The 23,392-nt window shown below is 40.7% G+C and overlaps 1 protein-coding gene across 3 annotated transcripts in view; it reads left to right on the forward strand.

The window, feature by feature from the left end:
• EPS8L2 (EPS8 signaling adaptor L2) overlaps positions 1-23,392 on the forward strand; it is a 273,304-nt gene that overhangs the window by 191,596 nt on the left and 58,316 nt on the right. For all 3 annotated transcript variants that reach the window (XM_073604930.1, XM_073604932.1, XM_073604931.1), the window contains 5 exons: positions 3,511-3,672; positions 4,525-4,671; positions 13,128-13,207; positions 16,225-16,343; positions 17,479-17,558. In XM_073604930.1, coding sequence (XP_073461031.1) covers positions 3,511-3,672; positions 4,525-4,671; positions 13,128-13,207; positions 16,225-16,343; positions 17,479-17,558 — 588 coding nt within the window. The remainder of the gene's footprint in view (positions 1-3,510; positions 3,673-4,524; positions 4,672-13,127; positions 13,208-16,224; positions 16,344-17,478; positions 17,559-23,392) is intronic.

A 23,392-nucleotide genomic window follows, 5' to 3' on the forward strand; every position in this document is an offset into this window, starting at 1 on the left:
ACCACTGACACACAGCCTTTGTATTTCCTGTTTCCTGTAAGTGTGATTTTATCTGTGCCATTAAAAGCTGTCTCTAATACTACACTCAGGTGGTGCTTCCTTTTCTACCTTCTTAATCCATATACTCACCCTATGGTCCATGCCAACGGACCTTATTTTGTACGGTAAGCGTTTATGGGGAACTGTGTCAAATGCTTTTGCAAAATCCAGATACACCACATCTGTGGGCCTTCCTTCATCTAGATCTACGGGCCTTCCTTTATCTAGATCATGTATGGATTTCTTATATATAATGGGAACTCTAGTGTATTGTAAGAGGGAGGTACTGTATAGATGTTGGAAACCCTAACTGACAACTAAAAGTAAAGCTACAACAGCCTTCCATGCCCCTACACCACACCATTCCTATCGGCTACGGAAGCAGTCCTTCATAGTGATAGGCCAATAGGCTGCAGGCAGCCTGTGGATATTTTTTTTGTTTGCATTTACATTTTTACTGCACTTATCCCACCAGGGAATCAAGGTTCTTTATCTGTCGGGGCACATGGTGAGGCAGCCATCTTGAATGTACTCAGTAAAATATCATAACAGGGCCAATTTTCAACAGAAGCCAATTAACCAACCTGTATGTCTTTGGAGTGTGGGAAGAAAATGAAGTACCTGGCAGAAAGCCACACAAGCCCTGGAGGAACATGCAAAGTCCATGCAGACAGTGTTCTGACTGGGACTCCAACCAAGGACCCCAATGCTACAAGGCAGAAATCTTAACCACTGCACCACTGTAAATGAATTACAAAGATTAGCATGATCAATGTGTACTTTATGGACTGCACAACATTAAAAGGAGGAAAATGAGCTCAAAATTTGGGTTGTTTTCAATAGGAACTACTCAGATTTTACTTTTAGTTTTCTAAAAAAAAAAATTCTGATTGACCACTTTGAGCTGAAACTGAAATTTTGTGCAAAATTGTAGCTCTGAGCTTGAAGCTCTTATTTTATGGCCTGGAGATGGAGCAGATCTCTTCATTATTAGAAAAACCCTGGAGAGGAAGTAGGGCTGAATTCACAATGGAGTGCATGGATCTGTCAGCCTACAACTTCTTCTCTCAGTGCTATGTCACCTGACTTTATCATATAATAGCTGTTGGTATAAAGTTTTTTTGGATGGCAAAGGAAAGTTATGCCTAGTACATGCGATAAGAAAAGGAAAAATACCGCTTTCTAAGCAACCATCCAACAATCTAATCATAAGTACACTGCTTTTGAGAGCCGATCACAACAGTTAATGCGAAAATATCCAAAGGGACAAGCACCAACATTTTTCCCGTATAACAGAAGGAACGTATTGGAGCTATCTGGATAGTTCTGTGGAGCTTTGCTGGATGTGTAATAGGCGTATACAGTTCTGTAGTGGGGACTACAGTTTCTTTTAAGGACTATATCATTCTGCCAGTAATCAGAATGTTCTTCCTTCGTCCTTCTCAAAATACCCATTCCTGGCTATCATGCTAATCCCCATCTTCAGTACTTTCAGAGTCACTGACTTGCAACAAGTATACACATTAGAAATTTTGACTTTCCCATCCCTACTTGTTCCAGGCCAGTGTTTTAGAAAGCGCTGAAGTAAAAAAATAGCCAGGAAACTAGCAATTTGAGATGGTGGTAAACAAAAACATCCTGAATATTTATATCAGTACATAGTGGGGCTGATTAACTAAAGGCAAATAGACTGTGCACTTTGCAAAGGGCAGTTGCTTCAAAGCTTAGTAAATGAGGTAAAACTTCAGTTTGCAAAGATTACCCAATCACATGCAAGGAAAATAAAAAGAACTGCATTTTTGCTTGAATGTGATTGGATGATGGAAGTCAGCATAACTTCTGCTCATTTACCAAGCTGTGGAGCAACTGCTCTTGCAGAGTGCAACTGCACTTTGCAAAGTGCACAGTCTATTTGCCTTTAGTTAATCAACCCCACTGTGTTACCATGTGAACGGTTATGTTACAGCATCTGTGCTGGTAAGGTAGGTCAGACTGCTTTAATAAGTCTTTTTTCCTCCATTATGTTAGGTTTAACACCAACTTTGGCTGGACTGCCAGGTTTCTTGTAAAGGAGATAATACCTAACATTTTACATAGGGGTGTATTGATAAAAAAAAAAAGTGCATGGCTGTTTGTCCATCAAAACTACATATAAATTCATTCTGTGCCACATTCTCTCCAAGAATTTGTATGTTGGGTCTTGCTGAAGGCCTCTCACCTACATTGGCCAGAGAGACTCTAATTGAATTACTTTTTTCTATGCCAGGAAGGCACTCACGCTCCATTGGAAAAAAACTTAGTTCTGACCATTGCCTATTGGAAGCAACTAGCCAGTTCCAACCTACCACTCTACAAAGTCACTTACACAAATAGTGGCTGCATCTGCAAGTTTAATAGAAGCTACCCAGATTTTTATTTATGTTAGGGCCTGGGCCTGGGGGTAGGTTCTGATTAGAATATGTAACCCTTCTCTTTATTCTGACTCCTTGGGGCAGGGGCATGGACTGACGTTGTGTTAATATCTTGATACATCTCTGTAAACTTTAACTAGAGCCACCCACACATGTTTTCTGTATGTTTTTGAAATGCTTCTAATTTTTTTTTCCCAGTGGATTACATTATACAGAAAGATTTCAGTTCTTAAAGCACTTGCAGTACAGTTGAAATAAGAATGAGATATGAGTTTTCAAAGGTTTGAAGAAAGAGTATGCAATAGAATGAAACTCACAAGCCTATAGTATACTGCTGAATTAGGGAGAATTAGCTGCTGAACATATACTTCAGAATACTAAAAGAGTGGTGATCTGCCAGATAAACTTCAGCCTTTCATGTGTTCAGCTTCTCTAACCATCTCTAACCATCTGTAATCATCTATAACCATTATTTGTCTTCCAGGATATACAAATAATTGCTGTTTTTTAATGACAGAGTTAATTTTAATTGATATATTAAAGCCCAACTCCAACCATATTTTGTTTTGTGTAGAGTGATTAAGGATTAGAGCCTCTTTCAGGATTTTATTGCCATATATGTCTCTATTCGAGAGATTTAGTCTCACTTCCTGTCACTTCCCATTGGGATCCCGAGAAGAAATAAAAACCTGATAGACATTTTTACTCTTCCCTATTCTATTCAAAGCTAAAGACAAACCATTTGGGAGGAGTTAGGCTTTAAAATAAGAGTTACGTTTTGGGTAAAGACTATCGTTCAGAAGCACGAGTGTACATATTGTAGATCACAATGTAGATCACAATGGTTTTCAGCACTAAAATCCACCATGCTGAGAGCAACTGGCCTGGCCTCAAGGCCACAGACTGGGGACTACTGTGCAAAAACACTAACTGGCAAACCTACATAAGGACAAATGTTATAGTCCCCTTAAAACAGCATTTTTTGTGAACTTTAGAACTTTAGAATGCACCCTGAAACCTTTATTTGTAATATAAAAGAAAATTTATTTCTGTCTTCTAGCATCTGGCTACATTTTTGATGGATAAAAGTGATTCTCTGGGCACAGTGGATGAAGCCATAAAACGGCTGATGCAACTAGAATCCAAGGATAAAATCTGGGCCCAGGAAATGGTTCTCCAGGTTATAAGCAATTCCATCAGCCTTCTGGACTCTGCCACACAGGTATAGTGTGATATAGTATAGCATATTATATTGATATCACCTTATAAATACAGCTATCGGCATAACTGTAATTGGGTCCCGAATCAAGCTGAAAGTGGATGTAAACCTGATTCATGAAATTTGACCTAAGCAGATATATCTACAATGTTTTCTTATCTCTCTCCAAAGCCCTAAGTCCCGTGTCTTTCTGCTGCTCCATTCTTCTGTTATTAGCATAACTTCTGACAAGTTCTCTGACAACCGAGATAAAACCAGCCTGAAATTTGTGTTGGGGTGGGTGCTATAAATAGATTAGCAGCGAGCTGGTCTATTCACAGCTCTGCCCCTTCCTTCCTTCCTCTGCCTATGTGTAGGGGGGTGTGCCTTTCCTCCAACCAGCTGTCACACAATGTAAGCAAAGAATCCACACCCAGTGCTGAACAGGAAGAAAACATTTCTAACACACTGTTCATGTTCTAAATAATATATCAAGTTGAAGACAGAAGATATACATGTAAAACTTATTTAGGGAGATTTGTTTCATCTCTGTGTATCATCTGAGGCTGTTCACTGGGTATATGTGAGGGTTTACATCCACTTGAAGGAAGTTTAAGTGAGACCCTCACTGGCATTTACTATGGGAGGCCTAGATATGCCTGTAGGTGTGCATATTAAGGTTTTCATTGAAAACAAGCTGAACATGTGGTGACACAACTGTATTTGTGGGACTTAGTTTAGCTGTTGGCTCTAGATAACCAAATGAATTTATGGCTGTATAGCAAGACATAAAGGTAGAGGAAAAGGCACATGAGCGTTTCAGTCGACTGCTCAATAGTACAATGTAGGTTGACAAATATTTATTTTCTATATTAGGAAGAGTTGGAGAACTTCCCACTGTCCATTGTCCATCACTGCCAGAGTATACAAGGCCCACATCGGTATCCAAATGTACTCCTTCTAGTATGTCAGGAGCCAGATCAGAACAAGCCTGACATTCACTTCTTTAACTGTGAAATGGAGGTAAGTGATAGACACGTATTATTATGTTTTCTAGACATTGTCACTAAACAATATACAACTGAACAATATCAACATTTGCTAGTGTCTTCGAAGGCTAGAACAGCTCTCTACCTCCATTGTGATGCGCATTAATGCGTGAAATCGTGTGTATTGGTGCATGTTGCCAGGAGCCTGCCCAGGTTAATTACCACCTGAGGTGGCCTTTTTTTGCTGACCCCCACCTATGGTAGCAATCAATGATGTTTTGTGGATGGGTTGTCATTGGTTGCTAGAACACAGGCAGCTGGGACACACAGGATTATTGCTTGTTAGGCCACAAGTGGCTGGGTTACAGAGCATATTGATTGGTACAGTGGAGGTGGCGCCAGTGTCTTACCAACCAGGGCAACATTACTGAACTGCATTGAGGACAGAGTGTCTGGTATGGAAACTCTAATCCCCACCTCAGTTGGTGACCTCAGTTTGCCTCATTGCCAACACGATCCTACATGCTGAATTGGGCAGCCTATTCAGTGAGCTGTGAATGCACCTTGACAAGCAAAAAAATAAAAAAAAATCAGCTCTATTTTCAAAATGCAAAACAAAAAGATTTTCATTTAGTTGCACTATAGCACAGGCTTACTGCAGCACACTGTATATATGCGCTCAGGTGCAAGTAATGCTAAATGGCAATACAATGTAGCATTCAACTTAATGTGCATTGTGGTGTAATCAAGAGGTTAAATTACTAGACAGATACCTTGGTGATAAATTAGAGTTGGCAAAGATGGGTGAAAAACTTACCACAAATCCAGCATGCTGCCTTTTTTCTATTGTCACTTGTCACTTTGCTTTTCAAACAGCTCATGAGAATTTAAAAATATATATAAAAAAAAGGAAGTGTCAAATTTTAAGTACTTTCTGTTTTTAAATAGTAACTCACGTAGCTGTAGCAGCTATATAGTCTTGTGCCATATTTAACATGCAATAAAAGTTTATTTTTGTACTAATGTGTCAACCTTTGATGCTGATAATTGATAGACTATATAGATAAGAATATTGCAAAACGTTATTGTTTTATTATCTAGACAGAATTTAATAAATAACCCAATTTTTGAAGTGATCAAAGAAGTGAGGAGCCAGTAAAATGAGAATTTTAGCAAAAAACAAAACTGGGTGACCTGACTTGTTTTGCGTGAGCAGGGCTGTTAAAGTGCTTGGCTCATTCATGGCTAAAGCGAAGTGACAATGTCTTTGCAAAGAGCAACCCTGACACCCTTGCACTTACCCTTCCTGTGCTCCCTCACAGTTTCTTGCTCCTTTGCAGCTGGCAAGAATACACAGCACTTTTGTTAGGGGGGAGAATGTTACCTGCTCCCCTGTCTCCCCAAGCCTCTCAGTCAATCAGTAGGCCCATGTACTGTTCCATCATTGGGGGGGAAGGGTTGAAGCTATGCTCCTGGGTCGCCAACACAGTTGACTTTAGCACCAGTTGTTGAGGAGCAAGGAGCTGCAAGGTAAGTAATGTCAATATATGGGGATCAGGAGTTACCCTTGGAAGAGACACTGTCACTCTGCCCAGCCAGCCAGCATGGACAAGGTAAAAGTGACTCTTTTTAATGTCATCCCCCTATAGCAACTTATACTTATTTTCCCTTTGCTCCCTCCTTAATCTCTTTGCTTGCAGATGCGAGAGGAATAAGCCTTGTGTCAGGTCCAAGTTGTAACTTGGAGTTTACACCAGGTTGACAACTTCCTCTCCACCTTCATATGACAGCGCTGAGTGCCTGGGAAATCAAAAGGCAAGAAGCAGCGCAATCACTTTGGAGGAAGGATAGTGACTTAAATAAATCCCTCTATCCACCAGAACTGGGTGTGTATCTTAATTTTTCTAACAACGAAGTCTAGACTGGGAACTTGCACAGGTTTTCTTTTCCATACTACCACAAGAGAACAGAACATTGGGGAAAGAAAGGGTAGATATGTAACAGCATATCTAAAAGCATAATAGCATAAATATGTAATAGCTGTGGGAGATGGCATTAAGATAGAACCAATTAAATGGTCCTGCTGAGGGTGCAGAATAGGCACTGGCCTATGGGCCCCATACCATTTAAAGGCCCTGCAACAATGGATCAAAATAATATTGATTTGATTTTGAAAGAAAATTACAGTAAAGCTTTCCTAAACTGTTTACAAAAGATAGAAAAAAATGAATCAACTCAAAGAAACAAAAACTTCACATTACAATTTGTCTCTTAAAAGCTTATCTTATTTCAGCTGTCAGTTTGTAAAAAAATGTAGGTGCAACCTACGTATGTGTAAAGTACAGTGGTCATCAGCCATTGACAGGGCAGATGTGTTTCCAACAATAACAGGTGACACGACATTTCCGCCACACTAGAGCTAGTGACTTGACAAACAAGCAGAAGCAATAGAGACATAAGTAAACACTCCCTTCTGTTTTAAATTAGAAAAGTAAAGGGTGAGCCTCCACGCACTGAGATTTTGTAACAGGTTGTAAAATTTCTGTGTGCTATAACTAGATAACAATCTAATGACTCCAGGCATATTCTGCAGCCTGGATTTGCTAGAACTATTCACACATTAATAATATTTTACTAAAACAAATGTGACAAATGTGCAGGGAATGTGTGTTGAATGCACATGCAGTGCTGTTCATAGCAATGATCCTGTGTTTCTACACTTTTTGTGAGGGTCCCCTGTCCTTACCAATCCTATCAACTCTATCAATCTTGCACACAAAGCAAACAGGCTGGTATCTCCATAGAAAGGGGGTATGGAGCATGCTGGTGAGGATGTAATATGTATTTGAATTAATTGGCTCTAACGTCATATTTGAAAAACATTAAAATCGTTTTTTGTACATATTTTTGTATGGGATTTGATGCTGTATGCCACCATTCTTGCCTGGTAAATAAAAATCTTTTTAAAGAAAAGAAAATAAATAATTTTCGTAAAGTATGTAATTATTAATATCATTCACCCTATTAAGTATAATACTAAACATGGTGTCAGAGCAGGGATGTCCCAGAAACCCAGAGGAGACCTCCAGTGCAAGATCTTCTGATAATCACTGGAAATTACGGTATTTACAATATTTAAATTGTTCCTGGGCATTGCCAGGAGGAAAAAGTCACAGGTTTGTTTGATACCCGAGCGCCTTGACTGCCTGATAATCACTTTGCCAGTGTTTCCAATCACCCCCCCCCCCCCCGCCTGCACTGTGAAACACTTTGTACTTCCAGGTGTGGGGGAGCATGTTACTCTCTCCTTATCTCTCACAATGCATTGCTTAAGCCAGAGAATGCAATTGCAAGGTCCCCACGCTGTCATGTAAGGGTAGGGTCCTTAGTAATGTGTAGTCTCTGACTGAGAGAAAAGTATGGGCAAAGTACCATACCTCCCAACTTTTTGAGATGGAAACGAGGGACACCTATCAGCAAAAGTATGTAGGCATAGGACACCCCCCCACCACACCCCCTTAAAGGAGAATTGTACAACAAAAAAATTATTGGTTAAACCCACAAGTGCTTTTTTTTACTACTACTATACCATTATATTAACTTATGGAATTTACAAATACAGCAATTTAGAGATTGAATGAAAGGTTTAACACTGCGAAACACTGTTTGATAGATAAAAAGTGCATTTTATATACAACTCTATAGATCAGACCAAAATGAGGAGCAAAGAGGGACAGAGGGACATTTCTCCAATTGAGGGACAGTCCCTCGAAATCAGGGACAGTTGGGAACTATGAAGTACAGATATGCTTCAAGAACTTAAAAAGTGATTAATAAATAATGTTGATGTTTTTCTTTTAACAATGTATATATCCACAGATACTAGAGAACAATTAAAGGGTCTGCAAGACCACTACTGATTCCCTAGGGAAGGGATAAAACTTTACACCTCCCACTGGAGAGCTGATTGGTTGCACATACAACTAATATCCTTCCCCTGCCTGCTCCTCTTCCTGGATACTGGATGTACCTAGAGAGAGTCACCCTTTTTTGGGGGGGACAGGGGGGTCTCGAAGCACCCCTCTAGTGATTAAGGGCATAGGGCACTGCACGTTCATGATGCATGTAAAACACAGGTTCAAGATTGTGGTCTTCATATTGAGTCATTGCTTTTTTAATGAAGAGTAATATAACACCTTTTCCACTAAAAACAGATGTTTGCAAAAGTTAGAAAATGTCACTTGACAGTGGGGAATGTAGAGCCAAATCTGACCAGTAAAAGTGCTTTAAAATCTCAATTGTCTGCAGTAAATTTGAACTAATGACCTTTGCCACTTTATAAATGTTCCCCAAAGTGAAGTGTTCAAGAACAAGAAGAAAGAAAACCATTATTTATATAAAAACATGAATAATATTAAACATCTGTCAAAGTCATCTACATAATTCATATAAATTAATAATTATACTGTTAGGTAGTCTTCCTTTTTTTTCTTTGGTTACAACTATTGATTTTTGAAGTTGTGTTTACTGATCCATGAAGTCTGCATGGACTTTTGGCACCATCTTCTGGTTCTTTATGGCAGTACAGATATACTGTAGGATTCAAATACGATTTAAAAAACTGTCACAAAGAAATGCCAGGCAATGGTAGCTTTATGATAGAAATGTTTATTTACATTGTTGAGTTTTAGCTTTGTATTGCTGTCATATGAGAATAAGAAGCATATCAATATGAAAGAAATCTGGCCAAAAGTGGTCTTCATGGAAGAAATATGGCCATAAAACCATACCTCTCACATGGAAACAAGGCCAAGCAACTCAACTATGCAGAAAACTTAGGAACTGGGAGTGCAGAAAAATGACAGCAGGTGCTCTGGACTGATGAGTCAAAAGTTTAAATATAAGGCTGTAGCAGGAGACAGTTTGTTCTACAAAGGGCTCAAGAGAGGTACAATAATGAGTGTCTGCGGGCAACAGTGAAGAATGGAGGAGGTTCCTTGCAAGTTTGGGGCTGCATTTCTGCAGATTTGGTCAGGATCAATGATGTCCTCAATGCTGAAAAATACAGGCAGATACTTATCCCTGTCATAACATCAGGAAGGTGTGTGATTGCCCCCAAATTTATTCTGCAGCAGGACAACGACCCCAAACATGCAGAAAATGTCATTAAAAACTATCTTCAGTGTAAAGAAGAACAAGGTGTCCTGAAGGTAATGGTTTGGCCCCAACAGAGCTCTGATCTCAACATCATCGAGTCTGTCTGGGACTACATAAAGAGACAGAAGATTTTGAGGCAGCCTACTTCCACAGAAGACCTGTGGTTAGTTCTCCACGGTGTATGAAACACATACCTCCCAACATTTTGAGATGGGAATGAGGGACACCTACTAGCAAATGTATGTAGGCATAGGACACGCCCCCAGCCACACCCTCTTAAAGGAGAATTAACCCAAAAAAAGGTTAATTAAATCCACAAGTGCTTTTTTTACCACTACTATTCCTTTATATTGGCTTTTAAAATGTACAAATGCAGCAATTTAGAAATTGGATGAAAGGTTTAGCACTGGGAAACACTTTTTGAAAGATAAAAAGTGCATTTTATATACAACTATATAGATCAGACCAAAATGAGGGACAAATGAGGAGGAATGAGGGACAAATGGACATTGCTCCAAATTAGGGACAGTTGGGAGGTATGGGAACAACCTACCTGCCAAGTTCCTTCAAAAACTGTGTGCAAGTGTACCTAGAAGAATTAATGCTGTTTTTAAGGCAAAGGGTAGTCACACCAAATATTGATTTGATTTGGATTTCTCTTCTGTTCATTTACTTTCCATTCTGTTAATTGATAAAAATGAAATTTAACACTTTTATTTCTGAAAGCATTCTTAATTTACACCATTTCTTCACTCCTTCCTAAAACATTTTATGCAGGTACACTACTACAGGCAAACTGAATAAGGTCTCATTCACACGGCTTTAAAAATGTTACTGATGTTAATACACATGTTTTCTAGGAAAAAAGTTCCTGCGTAATGATCAGTAAAATATTTTCGTATAGATAGATATACATTTAAAGATGTAAAGATGTGAATGTGTACATAATTTGTTTTTATTATAATTTATTTTTCCCCTTTGTCTATACTCAATTCATGCGCTGAAAAATGCGTATATATGCGTTTATATGCGTAAGTGTGTAAAATGCATGTCCTTAGATGCAGATTTTTGGATTCTGTGTTACGGATCTGAAAGCAGCTCATGTTTACACTCCTGTTTGAATGGCTCCATTGAAAACAATGCAGCTGTATTCAGAAAGACACTTATATATGCGTTTTTTATTACCGCCGTGTGAATGAAGCCTAACATTGATTATCTTAGGTGGATAGGATATATTAGGCAGCAAGTGAACATATTGTTCTTGAAGTTGATGTGCTGAAAGCAGAAAAAATGGGCAAATGTAAGGACTTGAGCGACCTTCACAAGGACCAAATCATAATGGATAAATGACTGGGTCATAAGATCTCCAAAACTGCATCTCTTGTGGGATGTTCCCAGTCCGCAGTGGTCAGGACCTATCAAAAGTTGTCCAAGGAAGGAAAACTGGGCGAACAGGCAACATAATCATAGGTGGCCAGGGCTTATTGTTGCACATGGGGAGTGAAAGCTGACCAGTGTAGTCCGATCCAATAGGAGAGCTAGAGATAGAACAATCATCATGAATGGGACTTTATTGGCAACACAAGCAGATGCAGTAACTTACTCTTTTTATACCAGTAGGATGAGCTACAGTGCCCCAAATTGCTGAAAAAAGGTCATGTTGGTTTGGCCAGAAAGGTGTCAGAACACACAGTGCATTGCAGTTTGTTGCGTATGGGGCTATTGTGAGGAAGATCGGTCAGGGTGCCTATGCTGACTAATGTCCACAATCAAAAGTGCCTACGATGGGCATTTCCGCATCAGAACTGGACCAAGAAGCAATGGAAGAAGGTGGCCTAGTCTGATAAATTCAAGAATGGTTTGAGGAACACAACGACCAGTTTGAGGTGTTGAACTGGCCTTCAAATTCTCCAGTTCTCAATCCAGTCCAGCATCTCTGTTTGACGAAGGCCCCACTTTGCAACTTACAGAACTTAAAGCATCTGCTACTGGCAGCATTGTGTCAGATACCACAGCATGCCTTCAGAGGTGTAGTGGAGCCCATGCCTCAACAGGTTATGTTGGGTAGTTATAATGTTACAACTGATTAGCACGTGTGTGTGTATGTACATCATTTTATTGTCAGTTATGAGTATCAGCATCAAATTTGCTTAACTATTCAGACAATAATCAGAGCGGGACTCACAGTCAGTGGCACATGTTGGCAGGGTAGTAACTACAGATCTTGGGGCCCCAGAGCCAAACTTTAACCCCCCCCCCTTTCCCACATAACACCTGTCGGTTTGAACTGTGACAATACTACCATAAAGCATGCCTAAAACAGGACAAGCAGGAGAGCTGTCAACATAAGATCAGTATCTCATTGGGTGTTTTTCCAGCAAAAAAGTAAACTAGTAGTCAGTAAAGAAAAAACAAGATGTAGTAGCAACAATATCAGTTTTTTATCTAAGGAGATGCTCTAGGATATTTCCACAGCCTGAAAAAGACTGCATTAGGTGTACAGGGTAAATGTCAGAGTAAGGGCAATAACTTCTGCAAATGCTAGTTGCTTGACTATTACGTTAATCGAGTAGTTTTAGTACTTTCTAACTCACTGACCTAAAACAAACATGCGTGAATTCTGAATTCCTTTCTGTTCAGTTGGCCCATGCTTTCTCTGACTTAATGATTGGATCAATTAGTAACTAGCATGTTCTGAGCGAGGCCTCCAATAGCAGCCCCTATATTCCCTTAGTACAGGTTTCCTTCAAATGCTAATTCCTAAATGTAGAAGTCTTTGGAAAGCTATAAGGATTCATCTTGTGCTGGCCTTCGGAGTACATTTTGTTTGGTTTCTATAGGTTCCGACCAAAGAGTTAATAGTTAATACCTAAAGTAGAACTAAAGGCAGGTCTTTTTTTAGTTTTGGATAGTGGCTCAGGTTTTTATTGCTATCTGTGCCCCTGTAGGGAGATTCACCCTCTATTTGTCCTGTTTACCATTTTTTCCAGAGAGTTTGAAAGAAAATCCCAAATTTCAGGTTGTCAACAGGAATAGAGGGGGAATCATCCAATGGGGACACTAATTCTGGTGACAACCAGGGATTTTCTCTCACTTCCTGTGTCGGCTATGGGACAGGAAGTGAAGGGGAGTCTCCTCAAAGGTACACAAATGCAAAAATGGACAGAGGTTATAACCCTCCTTTATTCTATCGAAAATGGAAAAAAAAGTTTTGCCTTTAGTTCTAATTTAATAATGAGAACTTACTGAATATGGCTGCATGCTATTAATCCTGTTAGGTTGTAGGGTCAAAATGATTATGTGACTTATATATATACTGTATCTTTTTCATAGGCTGATATGGTCCATGCTGATATTGAAAGTGCCCTTGCTGACATAAAACATGGGAACAAAATGAGACCACAGACACTCAAGTGAGTATAATTAATGCTAAAATATTATGATTGATCAGGCAATACTTGAGGCTCTGCATCAGGTTATGTACAGTAAATACAGAGCGATGACGGTCAACTTTATGACTATATTTAGGAGTTCTAGCTAGTCATGGAAGCCATCAGCTGGTATCAAGCCTGGCATGGAATGCTGGAAGTTGTTGTTATTCCACGACTATGACCCGGACCTTATGTTCCCCTATTGTAGAAAAAGTTTAATTTATTCTTCTAATGAACAGCCATTAGTGTATAAATAGTCAGTAGCTACAAAGAAATTCATTTTCATAATGTAAAAGATGGGGAGCTCCTGTGAAACAACACCAAGATATGTTTTATATCTGGCAATTGTTGGTGTATTTTATATATAACATCTGATTGGCCATAATTCTCGGAGAATGCAGTTGACAGCTACACATGGTACAAACAGCACTGTATCTGAATATAGATCATAGAGGTCCTATTTTACCTTGCTTGTAGATGCTACACACTGGGAGAGGAGTACAGGCATTGAACCCCAGGGTGACTAGAGTTACACCCTGGGAACCCAGAACAAATGTCAAATTAGGGACAGTATCTAAATGATTTATTTATTTAGCATAGACAGCAGAAGACCAGAAGGAGAACACTGGAAGAGCCACACTATTATGAAAGATTACATATAAGTGCATTGTATTCTCAATTTCTGTATGAATAACTATTAGACTGACCCTTGAGTGGGTATACCTTACACTGAGTCTATGCCAGCATTAGCGCTGCTTTGGTGTTACACCCTTCTTGGGTGTACCATAGGTTAAAAAAAAATAGACTTTAGTTGATAAGAGTGTTATAAAACTCAGGAACAGTATGTCACATAGTACAAGGTTTATATTTATTACATCTACTTGGAAGGACAGCAGTAAGTCAAACTTGGAAAATATATTTGGAGAAAACATTTTCCAGACATGTGCAGAATGAAAAAATTAGTTTAGTTCCGATTCGTTATTTACATAAATTTGTTTAGTTAAATTTGTTTCATTCGTTTAATTTGATTTCGGAATTTGTTTCGTTTATTCATTTTCGAATCGATTCAAATTTTTCGAATTCGAATTTGGTATGATTTGAAAAGTTTTCGAATCAAGTTTGAATAATTTTCGAATTCGACATTTTTTTGTATTCAAATAGTTTTGGAATTCGAAAGGTTTTTGCTTTCGAATAGTTTTCCAATTTCCAAAGAGCATAAAATAGAATAGAAAATAAAGGAATAGAATAGAAAAATTAGAATAGAATAGAAAATAATATAACAGAAAACAAAAGAATATAATATAATAGAGTAAAACAGAACAAAATAGGATAGAAAATAAAAGAACAGAATAGAATGGAATTAAATAGAATAGAAAGGAATAGAATAGAATAAAAAAAGAATAAAATAAAATAGATTATTACCATTTTCAGAAATTTGAATAGAATAGAAAAGAATAGAACTAAAAAAAATGAATAAAATAGAAATAAAAAAATTGCTCAGATCCTGTCATGGGAGGGATGTATACAACGTATGCTCTTCAGGATTATATCCACAGTGAGATAACATGACCATTTTGTTTAATGCAGCTCCTTGTATTAGGCATTAATGATACAGGACCCCATTCAATGACTAGTCAATTTTAGAACATCTGAATTGTTAGGCTCCATTTACACCTGAGTATTTTGTAGCTCACAGAGTCAAAACTCTCAACATTTAAAATCTCATGCATTTCAAAGCCCTCTGTACTCTTTTTAACATGTGCCAATAAATATGTTTTCATATGGATTTGGAGTTGCCGGCTTTTCCTATTGAAATTCTACTGCCTGAGTGTCATCTGGAGGACACCATAGCCAGAGCACCCTATTGTGACCTCCACCCTATGAACTACGAAGTTGCCCTGTACTTTTTTGCTCGTATATTGAGTATTTTGTAGCGTATGGCTTCAAAACTCTCAACATTCAAAATCCCATGCATTTCAAAGGTGGCTGTTCACATATGAGCTCTCAGACGCCGGTAGCTCAGCACCTGACACTCCAAAAGCTACATGAGACACATTTAAGGCAGAGTTGGACGTTTTTGACTTCATAGTCTTCAGTGGGAATGCCTGTAGTGATCTATGGTTTTCAGAACATCATGCCAAACTTGAACTTGGAAAGAGTGAGGAAGAGTTAGAACAATCCACTTACTTTGCATCTGTTTCACAGGTATTAACCTGTCAGCTCTACCTATAAACCAAGCCCTAAAATTTATTCTAGCCCTACCCAACTCCCACGTTATTACAGAAATACTATGTATGTACAGTATATTAGTCTCATAAAGGAATTGTCAGCACAGGAACTAGCTGATTAAGCCTTTCCTAGTAACCAGTAATTCTGCACATAGACTTAAAGGGCTAGTCATTAATGCATGTAAACTCTTACTGTCCTCTGACCAGACTGTCAGCACCCTCCACTGCCCATCTTCTGGTTCTTAGTAGGAATATGCACTTTACCCCATGTCCCACAATGCCATGCTCAGTCCTGAGTGACCACATGGGTTATTTGGGCATGGTTACTTATAGTAAAGCAACAGAAACTGCTACAGGTTTTGCCACGTATTGAATTGCTAATCCCCCCTAACAATGATTGTGTTGTGTGGTCAGGGTACTCCAACATACAGTCTCCAAGATCAGGAAATTATCTCATGTCTATAGGTAACTAAAGGCTCCAAGAGGGCTCCAAGCTGGGGGGTGCAGCAATGGACATCCCCCTGGACATTAAACTGTAATGCACATCTGCTGCATAGTGTGCTATAAAAGACAGGAACTGTCTTTATAGCAATAAACATATGGTGCATACTGGGAACACCTTCTTCATCCTGGAAAGCTCTGAATTTTGTAAGTCGTCCTTGGTGACCAGAGGATAAATGGCCCTTTGTTATTTTTTTTTTTTTCATATAGTTCTGTGAAACAATAATACCTCTTTATGACTGCAATGAATGTGTTATTCCCTAATTGTAGGGTTAACCAAGAGCGAATCAAGCAAAGAGACTCAATCCTTCCACCCTCCACTGCCCCCAAACCAGCCTACAGAGATAACAAAAATCGTGTGATGTCACCAGCTGCAGCCAATGAGATTGGTAAGATATGATTTACATCTTCAAACTCATAAAGCTGAACTCCATGTATATATATTTAAAAAAAAACACAACACTTTAATATACTTATGTATTTTTTTTAATGTATTGAAAAGCAGCAGGGAAATGTCAGGTCACTGGTCTGGCTGTGTATCAGGGCTGTATAAATCCTAGGACTGAATGGTCAAAATAAAGAAACACTTGCAAGTAAATCAGTTCCAATACATCTGTGAAATGATTTGCCAGGATTTCGGCTCCAAGTATGTTGTAGTCTGATTATACAATCTAATTAACCAATCTAATTAGCATTTCCAACAATAATGCAGCACAAAGGCCTACCTATTTGGATGCACACTGGATGCATTCAGGTCCAGGTGGGCCCTAATAAAGCCTAGTTGTTGGTAAATTTAAAATAGTTTGTACAGAGATTATACAAATACATTGTAGATTGTAATGTTTATGACTGGCCCTGCTGAGTAATTATCTAAAACAGGGGTCTCCAAACATTTTAAACAAAGGGCCAGTTTATTGTCCTTCAGACTTTAGGGGGGCCTGACTGTGTCCAGCGGGAATGGACATTTTCCTGGCATCAGTGGGAGTAAACATCACCATATTTGGTATTAGGGGGAAGAATAGTACCCCATCGTTGGTATCATTGGGAGGAATTGTTGGTGTCATTGGGAGAAATGGAGCCCCATTGTTGATGTCAATTGGCAGACTAGTGTCTCGTATCAGTGAGAGGAATAGTGTCTCAAGGGCCAGGTAAAGGCAAGCAAAAGGCCACATCTGGCCCGTGGGCCGCAGTTTGGAGACCACTGACCTAAAACAACTGAAGGGCACATTTAGAGAAACAAATCTGGTTTCGCTGTACAGAAATCAGATCACTGAAAGGTATATTCAGATTTTTTTTCTCTTTGCCATATTGAACAAGCTTGATTGTTTTATTGTAGTAAAAAGTGCAATACCTTTTTTTTCTGTTGCTCACACAGTTTATGGGTAATTTAGTAAGGCTGGTGACATGCAAAAACATGCAATGAATCACTTAAGAATGGATTCATATGCCAAATACAGTATCTGCAGCTTTTTGTTTTTCCAGATGGTAGCATGAATTATGTTTTTATTATACTTATGTTGGCAGAATTTGATCGAAGAAGTAACATCTCCCAGGAGCAAGAGGAATCCAGGGAAGCTCTAGCAAAAAAAATTGAAAGAGAAACAGTAAGTGACACTGCAACTTTATTGAGTGGTGATCAATAATTATTTGAAAATGATAACAAGATGCCGATGAGCAGTACAGCTACTTTTCCCTTTATTTAAAAAAAAAAAAAAAAGATATCAAACTGTCTAAAGTAGGCTATAGACAATAAAACGAACACATAGGGGCACAGTTAAAAAACAGTAGTGCAAAGTGAAATTGAACAAGCTAAACTTAGAAGCTGATTGGCTACAATGCACAGCTGCAGCAGATTTTGCATTCCCCAGTTTTAGTAAATCAACCCTGTGTGCCCTCACTGCAGCGTTAGGCCTCTTTCACACGGGCGGACCGTATGTCCGTTTTTCATCCATCCATTTTCGGATAAAAAAAGGACATACATGTATCCCTATGGGATAGCGGATGAACATCCGCTGACATCCGATGACATCGGTCTCCGCTATGCTCTGTTTCTGATGACGGAGGAGAACCCTACTTTTCCATCCGTCTGCAGATCGGATGAAAACGGACTCTACGGTCCGTCTTCATCCGATCCCTCATAGAGGAGAGCGATGCTCTGACAGGTCAGTCCCTGCACAGTGAGAGACAGACCGGTCATCTGCCTGCTCAGCGGGGATCGACGGAGCGATCCCCCGCTGAGCAAAGCGGAGCCCGTACACAGACATGTCCGTGTGAAAGGGCCCTTAGTCAGAGAGAACCCCCATGTGATGCTCAAAGCTCCACACCGCTGCCTGCTTTTTGTAAAATACCATTTAAATGCAGCCACAAAATAGAATAAACACTGTACTGTCCAGCCAATATTGGTCTCTCCCCTATATTCTCTCACACATGTATCTAATATGGTCAGGGATGACAACAGCAATTCTAAGTTTCATGTTTTTAGACAGGGAAATATGAATGGTCCATATATATCAGTAGAACAATAACAGTAGAAGGTGTAGCTCTCAGCTACTGCTCCATATTTTCATCAAGCTGACTTGCTGCTTTGCTGTGAGTAGCTTATTTTCTGAATAGACCTCAATAGCACTCACAGCTGAATGGGGTGGAATATGCCCTATCTGCTCTACACACTTAGAGCCACCTGGATTTTCAGGTAGGTGGAAGCAGTCAAAAAGTGAGAAGCCATTGCCAGGCTTTATCTTTAGTCCAGATAGTTCAGCAAAATTTGTGTCAAGGATTCACATTCTCTTAAATTTTTATTTGTTTATTTTAGTAATTAAAACAATATATATATACTGAGCAAAATTATAAACGCAACACTTTTGTGCTTGCCCCTATTTATTATGAGCTGAGCTCAAAGATCTACAACTTTTTCTATGTACACAAAAGGCCTATTTCTCTCAAATATTGTTCACAAATCTGTCTAAATCTGTATTAGTGAGCACTTCTCCTTTGCCAAGATAATCCATCCACCTCACAGGTGTGGTATATCAAGATGCTGATTAGACAGCATGATTATTGCACGGGTGTGCCTTAGGCTGGCCACAATATAAGGCCACTCTAAAATGTGCAGTTTTATCACACAGCACAATGCCACAGATGTCACAAGTTTTGAGGGAGCATGGAATTGACATGCTGACTGCAGGATTGTCCACCAGAGCTGTTGCCCTTGAATTGAATGTTCACTTCTCTACCATAAGCCGTCTCCAAAGGCGTTTCAGAGAATTTGGCAGTACATCCAAATGGCCTCACAACCGCAGACCACGTATAACCACACCAGTCCAGGACCATCTGATACCAGCCACCCGGACAGCTGCTGAAACAATTGGTTTACATAACCAAAGAATTTCTGCACAAACTGTCAGAAACCATCTCAGGGAAGCTCATCTGCATGCTCGTCGTCCTCATTGGGGTCTCCACCTGACTGCAGTTCGTCATCGTAACTGGCTTGAGTGGGCAAATGCTCACATTCGATGGCGTCTGACACTTTGGTGAGGTGTTCTCTTCATGGATGAATCCCAGTTTTCACCGTACAGGGCAGATGGCAGACATCGTGTATGGTGTCGTGTGGGTGAGCGGTTTGCTGATGTCAACATTGTGGATCGAGTGGCCCATGGTGGCGGTGGAGTTAAGCATATGCTATGGACAATGAACACAAGTGCATTTTATTGATGGCATTTAGAATGCACAGAGATACCGTGACGAGATCCTGAGGCCCATTGTTGTGCCATTCATCCACAATCATCACCTCATGTTGCAGCATGATAATGCATGGCCCCATGTTGCAAGGATCTGTACCTGGAATCTGAAAACCAGGGGCGTTGCTAGGTGGCAAAAAGACCAGGGGCTTCAGCCTGAAGTCCAAGGCCAGAAACTGGGGGGGGGTACACGTGACGCAGGCTTTTTTTTTTGACTGGGCCGTGATCTACCTGACCTACATACACTGACCTACCTGACCTACATACACTGACGGTAATGACCTACATACACTGACCTACCTACACTGACCTACCTTCACTGACGGTAGTGACCTACCTACACTGACGGTAGTGACCTACCTACACTGACGGTAGTGACCTACCTACACTGACCTACCTTTACTGACCTACATACACTGACGGTAGTGACCTACCTACACTGACCTACCTACACTGACCTGCCTGACCTACATACACTGACATTTACATACACTAACCCGGGGCCATCTTTAATATTGATTGGACCCTGGGCAAAAAATTTCTTGGGCCCCCCCCCATGCAGTTTTGCTCTCCACCTGCTCTGAGACATACAATAAATAGCAGTTAGACTCAAAATCAGTTTACTGAATCAGATCAGACAGTGATTGCGTTTGGTTGCCAGAGGTTACAGTGTATCATTACCGCTCACTGACTGGTTGCTAGAGGTTACAGCACACATTTCAGCTCACTGATTAGTTGTTAGAGGTTACAGCACATGATTTCTGCTTGTTGATTGGTTGCTAGAGATTACTGTACATCAATACTGCTCACTGATTGGTTACTGCACATCATTACTGCTTACTGATTCGTTGCTAGAGGTTACAGCACATCATCTCCTCACTGCTGCACACCGTGGACTGGACCTTGCACACCCCTTCACCCCAAACTATAATTCCTTCTCTGCCTACCTCTGCACACCACACACTACCCTCCCCCGACTAATTTGCTTACCTTTGCAGAACAGGCTGATGGTAGGCTTAATGACCACAGTTGTAGGTAGGACTTTCAAGCATGCCCCTTTATCTCCCCAGTCGATAGAATTCAGTATAGGTGATGGTGGATATGACCTCAGGGGGCATGATATACATATAAATACCACCTCTGTTTACATAGAATGCTGCCGGTCTGCCACTATTTACATATGAATGCTGCTGCTATTTACATATCAATGCCGGTATTTACATGTAAACACAGGGTCTGCAGGTGAGTCATCTGTACACAACAATAAGACAGAGCTGGGCAGCATTATTAACAGAACTTCACACTGAGATATTAGGACACAGCATGAGACTAAAACCTCAAGGGACAAGGGAATTTAAACTGGGAAAGTTGGCAAGTATGAGGCAGCTGCTTTGGGCCCCACAACAATGACATGGCCCATGGCAGCTGCCCCTTTTGCCCTGCTTTAAAGACAGCCCTGCACTGACCTACCTACACTGACCTACCTACACTGACCTACCTACAGTGACGGTAGTGACCTGCATACACTGGCCTACCTACACTGACGGTAGTGACCTACCTACAGTGACCTACATACAGTGACTTACCTACAGTGACCTACATACAGTGACCTACCTACACTGACCTACCTTTACTGACCTACATACACTGACGGTAGTGACCTACCTACACTGACCTGCCTGACCTACATATACTGACATTTACATACACTGACCTACCTACACTGACGGTAGTGACCTACATACACTGACCTACCTACACTGGCGGTAGTGACCTACCTACAGTGACCTACCTACAGTGACCTACATACAGTGACCTACCTACACTGACCTACATAGAGTGACCTACCTACACTGACCTACCTACACTGATGGTAGTAACCAACCTACACTGACCTGCCTGACCCACATACACTGACATTTACATATACTGTCTGAACTACCTCAGCCATGGTGTGCGGTGTCACAGCAGCCAGGCAGTCAGTCAGTCAGAGAAGGAGCCGAGGAGGAGAGGAGAGCAGCCCGCCCGAGCACCAAGCGGGGATGTGGCGCGTCAGCCGCATTGTAATTCCCACCTTCTGGAGCTTGTAGCTCCTATGATGGACGTTACATGTCCCGCGGTCCCGCCATTGGACCAGTGGGACATCCATCATAAGCGTTGCAGGCTCCAAAAGGCGGGACCTGCTATGGCACTCGACCAAGCTCGGCGGTGCTCGGGATCAGATCAGTCCCGGCGCTAGCCGCTCGGGGCTAACAATGGAGAGCTGCATGCCTGAGACTCGGGGCTTTTTGGGTATCACATTCGGGGGTTCAGCCACCCCTAGCCACCCCCTCCCGATGCCCCTTGCTTGGCCAGCATACCCACCGGACATGTCACCCATCGATCATGTTTGGGATGCTCTGGATCGGCGTATACGACAGCGTGTTCCAGTTCCTGCCAATATCCAGCAACTTCACACGCCCATTGAAGAGGAATGGACCAACATTCCACAGGCGACAATCAACAACCTGATCAACTCTATGCGGAGGAGATGTGCTGCACTGCATGATTCAAATGGTGGTCACACCAGATACTGACTGGTTGTTTTCGGACCCCCTGACCCGCCCATTACAGTTAAACTGCACATTTTAGAGTGACCTTTTAGTGCCGGTTCACACAGGGGCGGCACGACTTGCAGGTCACCTCAGCGAGGCGACCTGCAAACGACTTCCGAGGCAACTTGCAAAACGACTTCTGCATAGAAGTCTATGCAAGTCGCCTCAAGTCGCCCCCAAAGTAGTACAGGAACCTTTTTCTAAGTCGGAGCGACTTGCGTCGCTCCTATTAGAACGGTTCCGTAGCACAGAACGGGAGGCGACTTGTCAGGCGACTAGGTCGCCTGACAAGTCGCCCCTGTGTGAACCGAGCCTTATTGTGACCAGCCTAAGGCACACCTGTGCAATAATGATGCTGTCTTATCAGTATCTTGATATACCACACCTGTGAGGTTGATGGATTTTCTCGGCAAAGGAGAATTGCTCACTAACACAGATTTAGACAGATTTGTGAACAATATTTGAGAGAAATAGGCCTTTTGTGTACATAGAAAAAGTCGTAGATCCTTAAGTTCAGCTCATGATAAATAGGGGCAAACACAAAAGTGTTGCGTTTATAATTTTGCTCAGTGTATATATATTTGAGTTTATATGCTGGTAAACGTTCAAATATAAACTATTATTGCTACTTTTGAAAATGATGTCAGACATAGATGAATGAACTGATTATCAAGCTATGTTGCTTTTGACAAACTGTCATATGATATGCAGGGGAGCTAGCATATCCATGTGCTTACCAGTATAGTGTCACTCTCAAAAACATCTATAAGGAATAAAAAATTTCAGGGTCAGTACCATGCGGTGCACACCTCTTATTCGAGGGGTGTGGTGGTGCTGATTAGGAGGGAGGTTGTGTTTTCCTGCAGACAAAGCAAGATAGATGAAGGGGGCCGATACGTTTTTTTGCACTGTATGATAGGGAATCAGGAATGTATATTAGCAAACATCTATAACCCTCCACCCTTTAAATTAGAAGTTTTGTATGGTTTGTTGGAGTTTGTGGTTGACAAACCGAGGATCCCCGTTATTGCAGTAGGGGATTTTAATGTTGTAATAAACAAAGAAATAGATAGATGTCCCTCAGGAAAAGCGGGACAGAGTCCGTGT

This window comes from Aquarana catesbeiana, linkage group LG11 (assembly GCF_042186555.1).
Source record: "Aquarana catesbeiana isolate 2022-GZ linkage group LG11, ASM4218655v1, whole genome shotgun sequence".
NCBI lineage: Eukaryota > Metazoa > Chordata > Amphibia > Anura > Ranidae > Aquarana > Aquarana catesbeiana.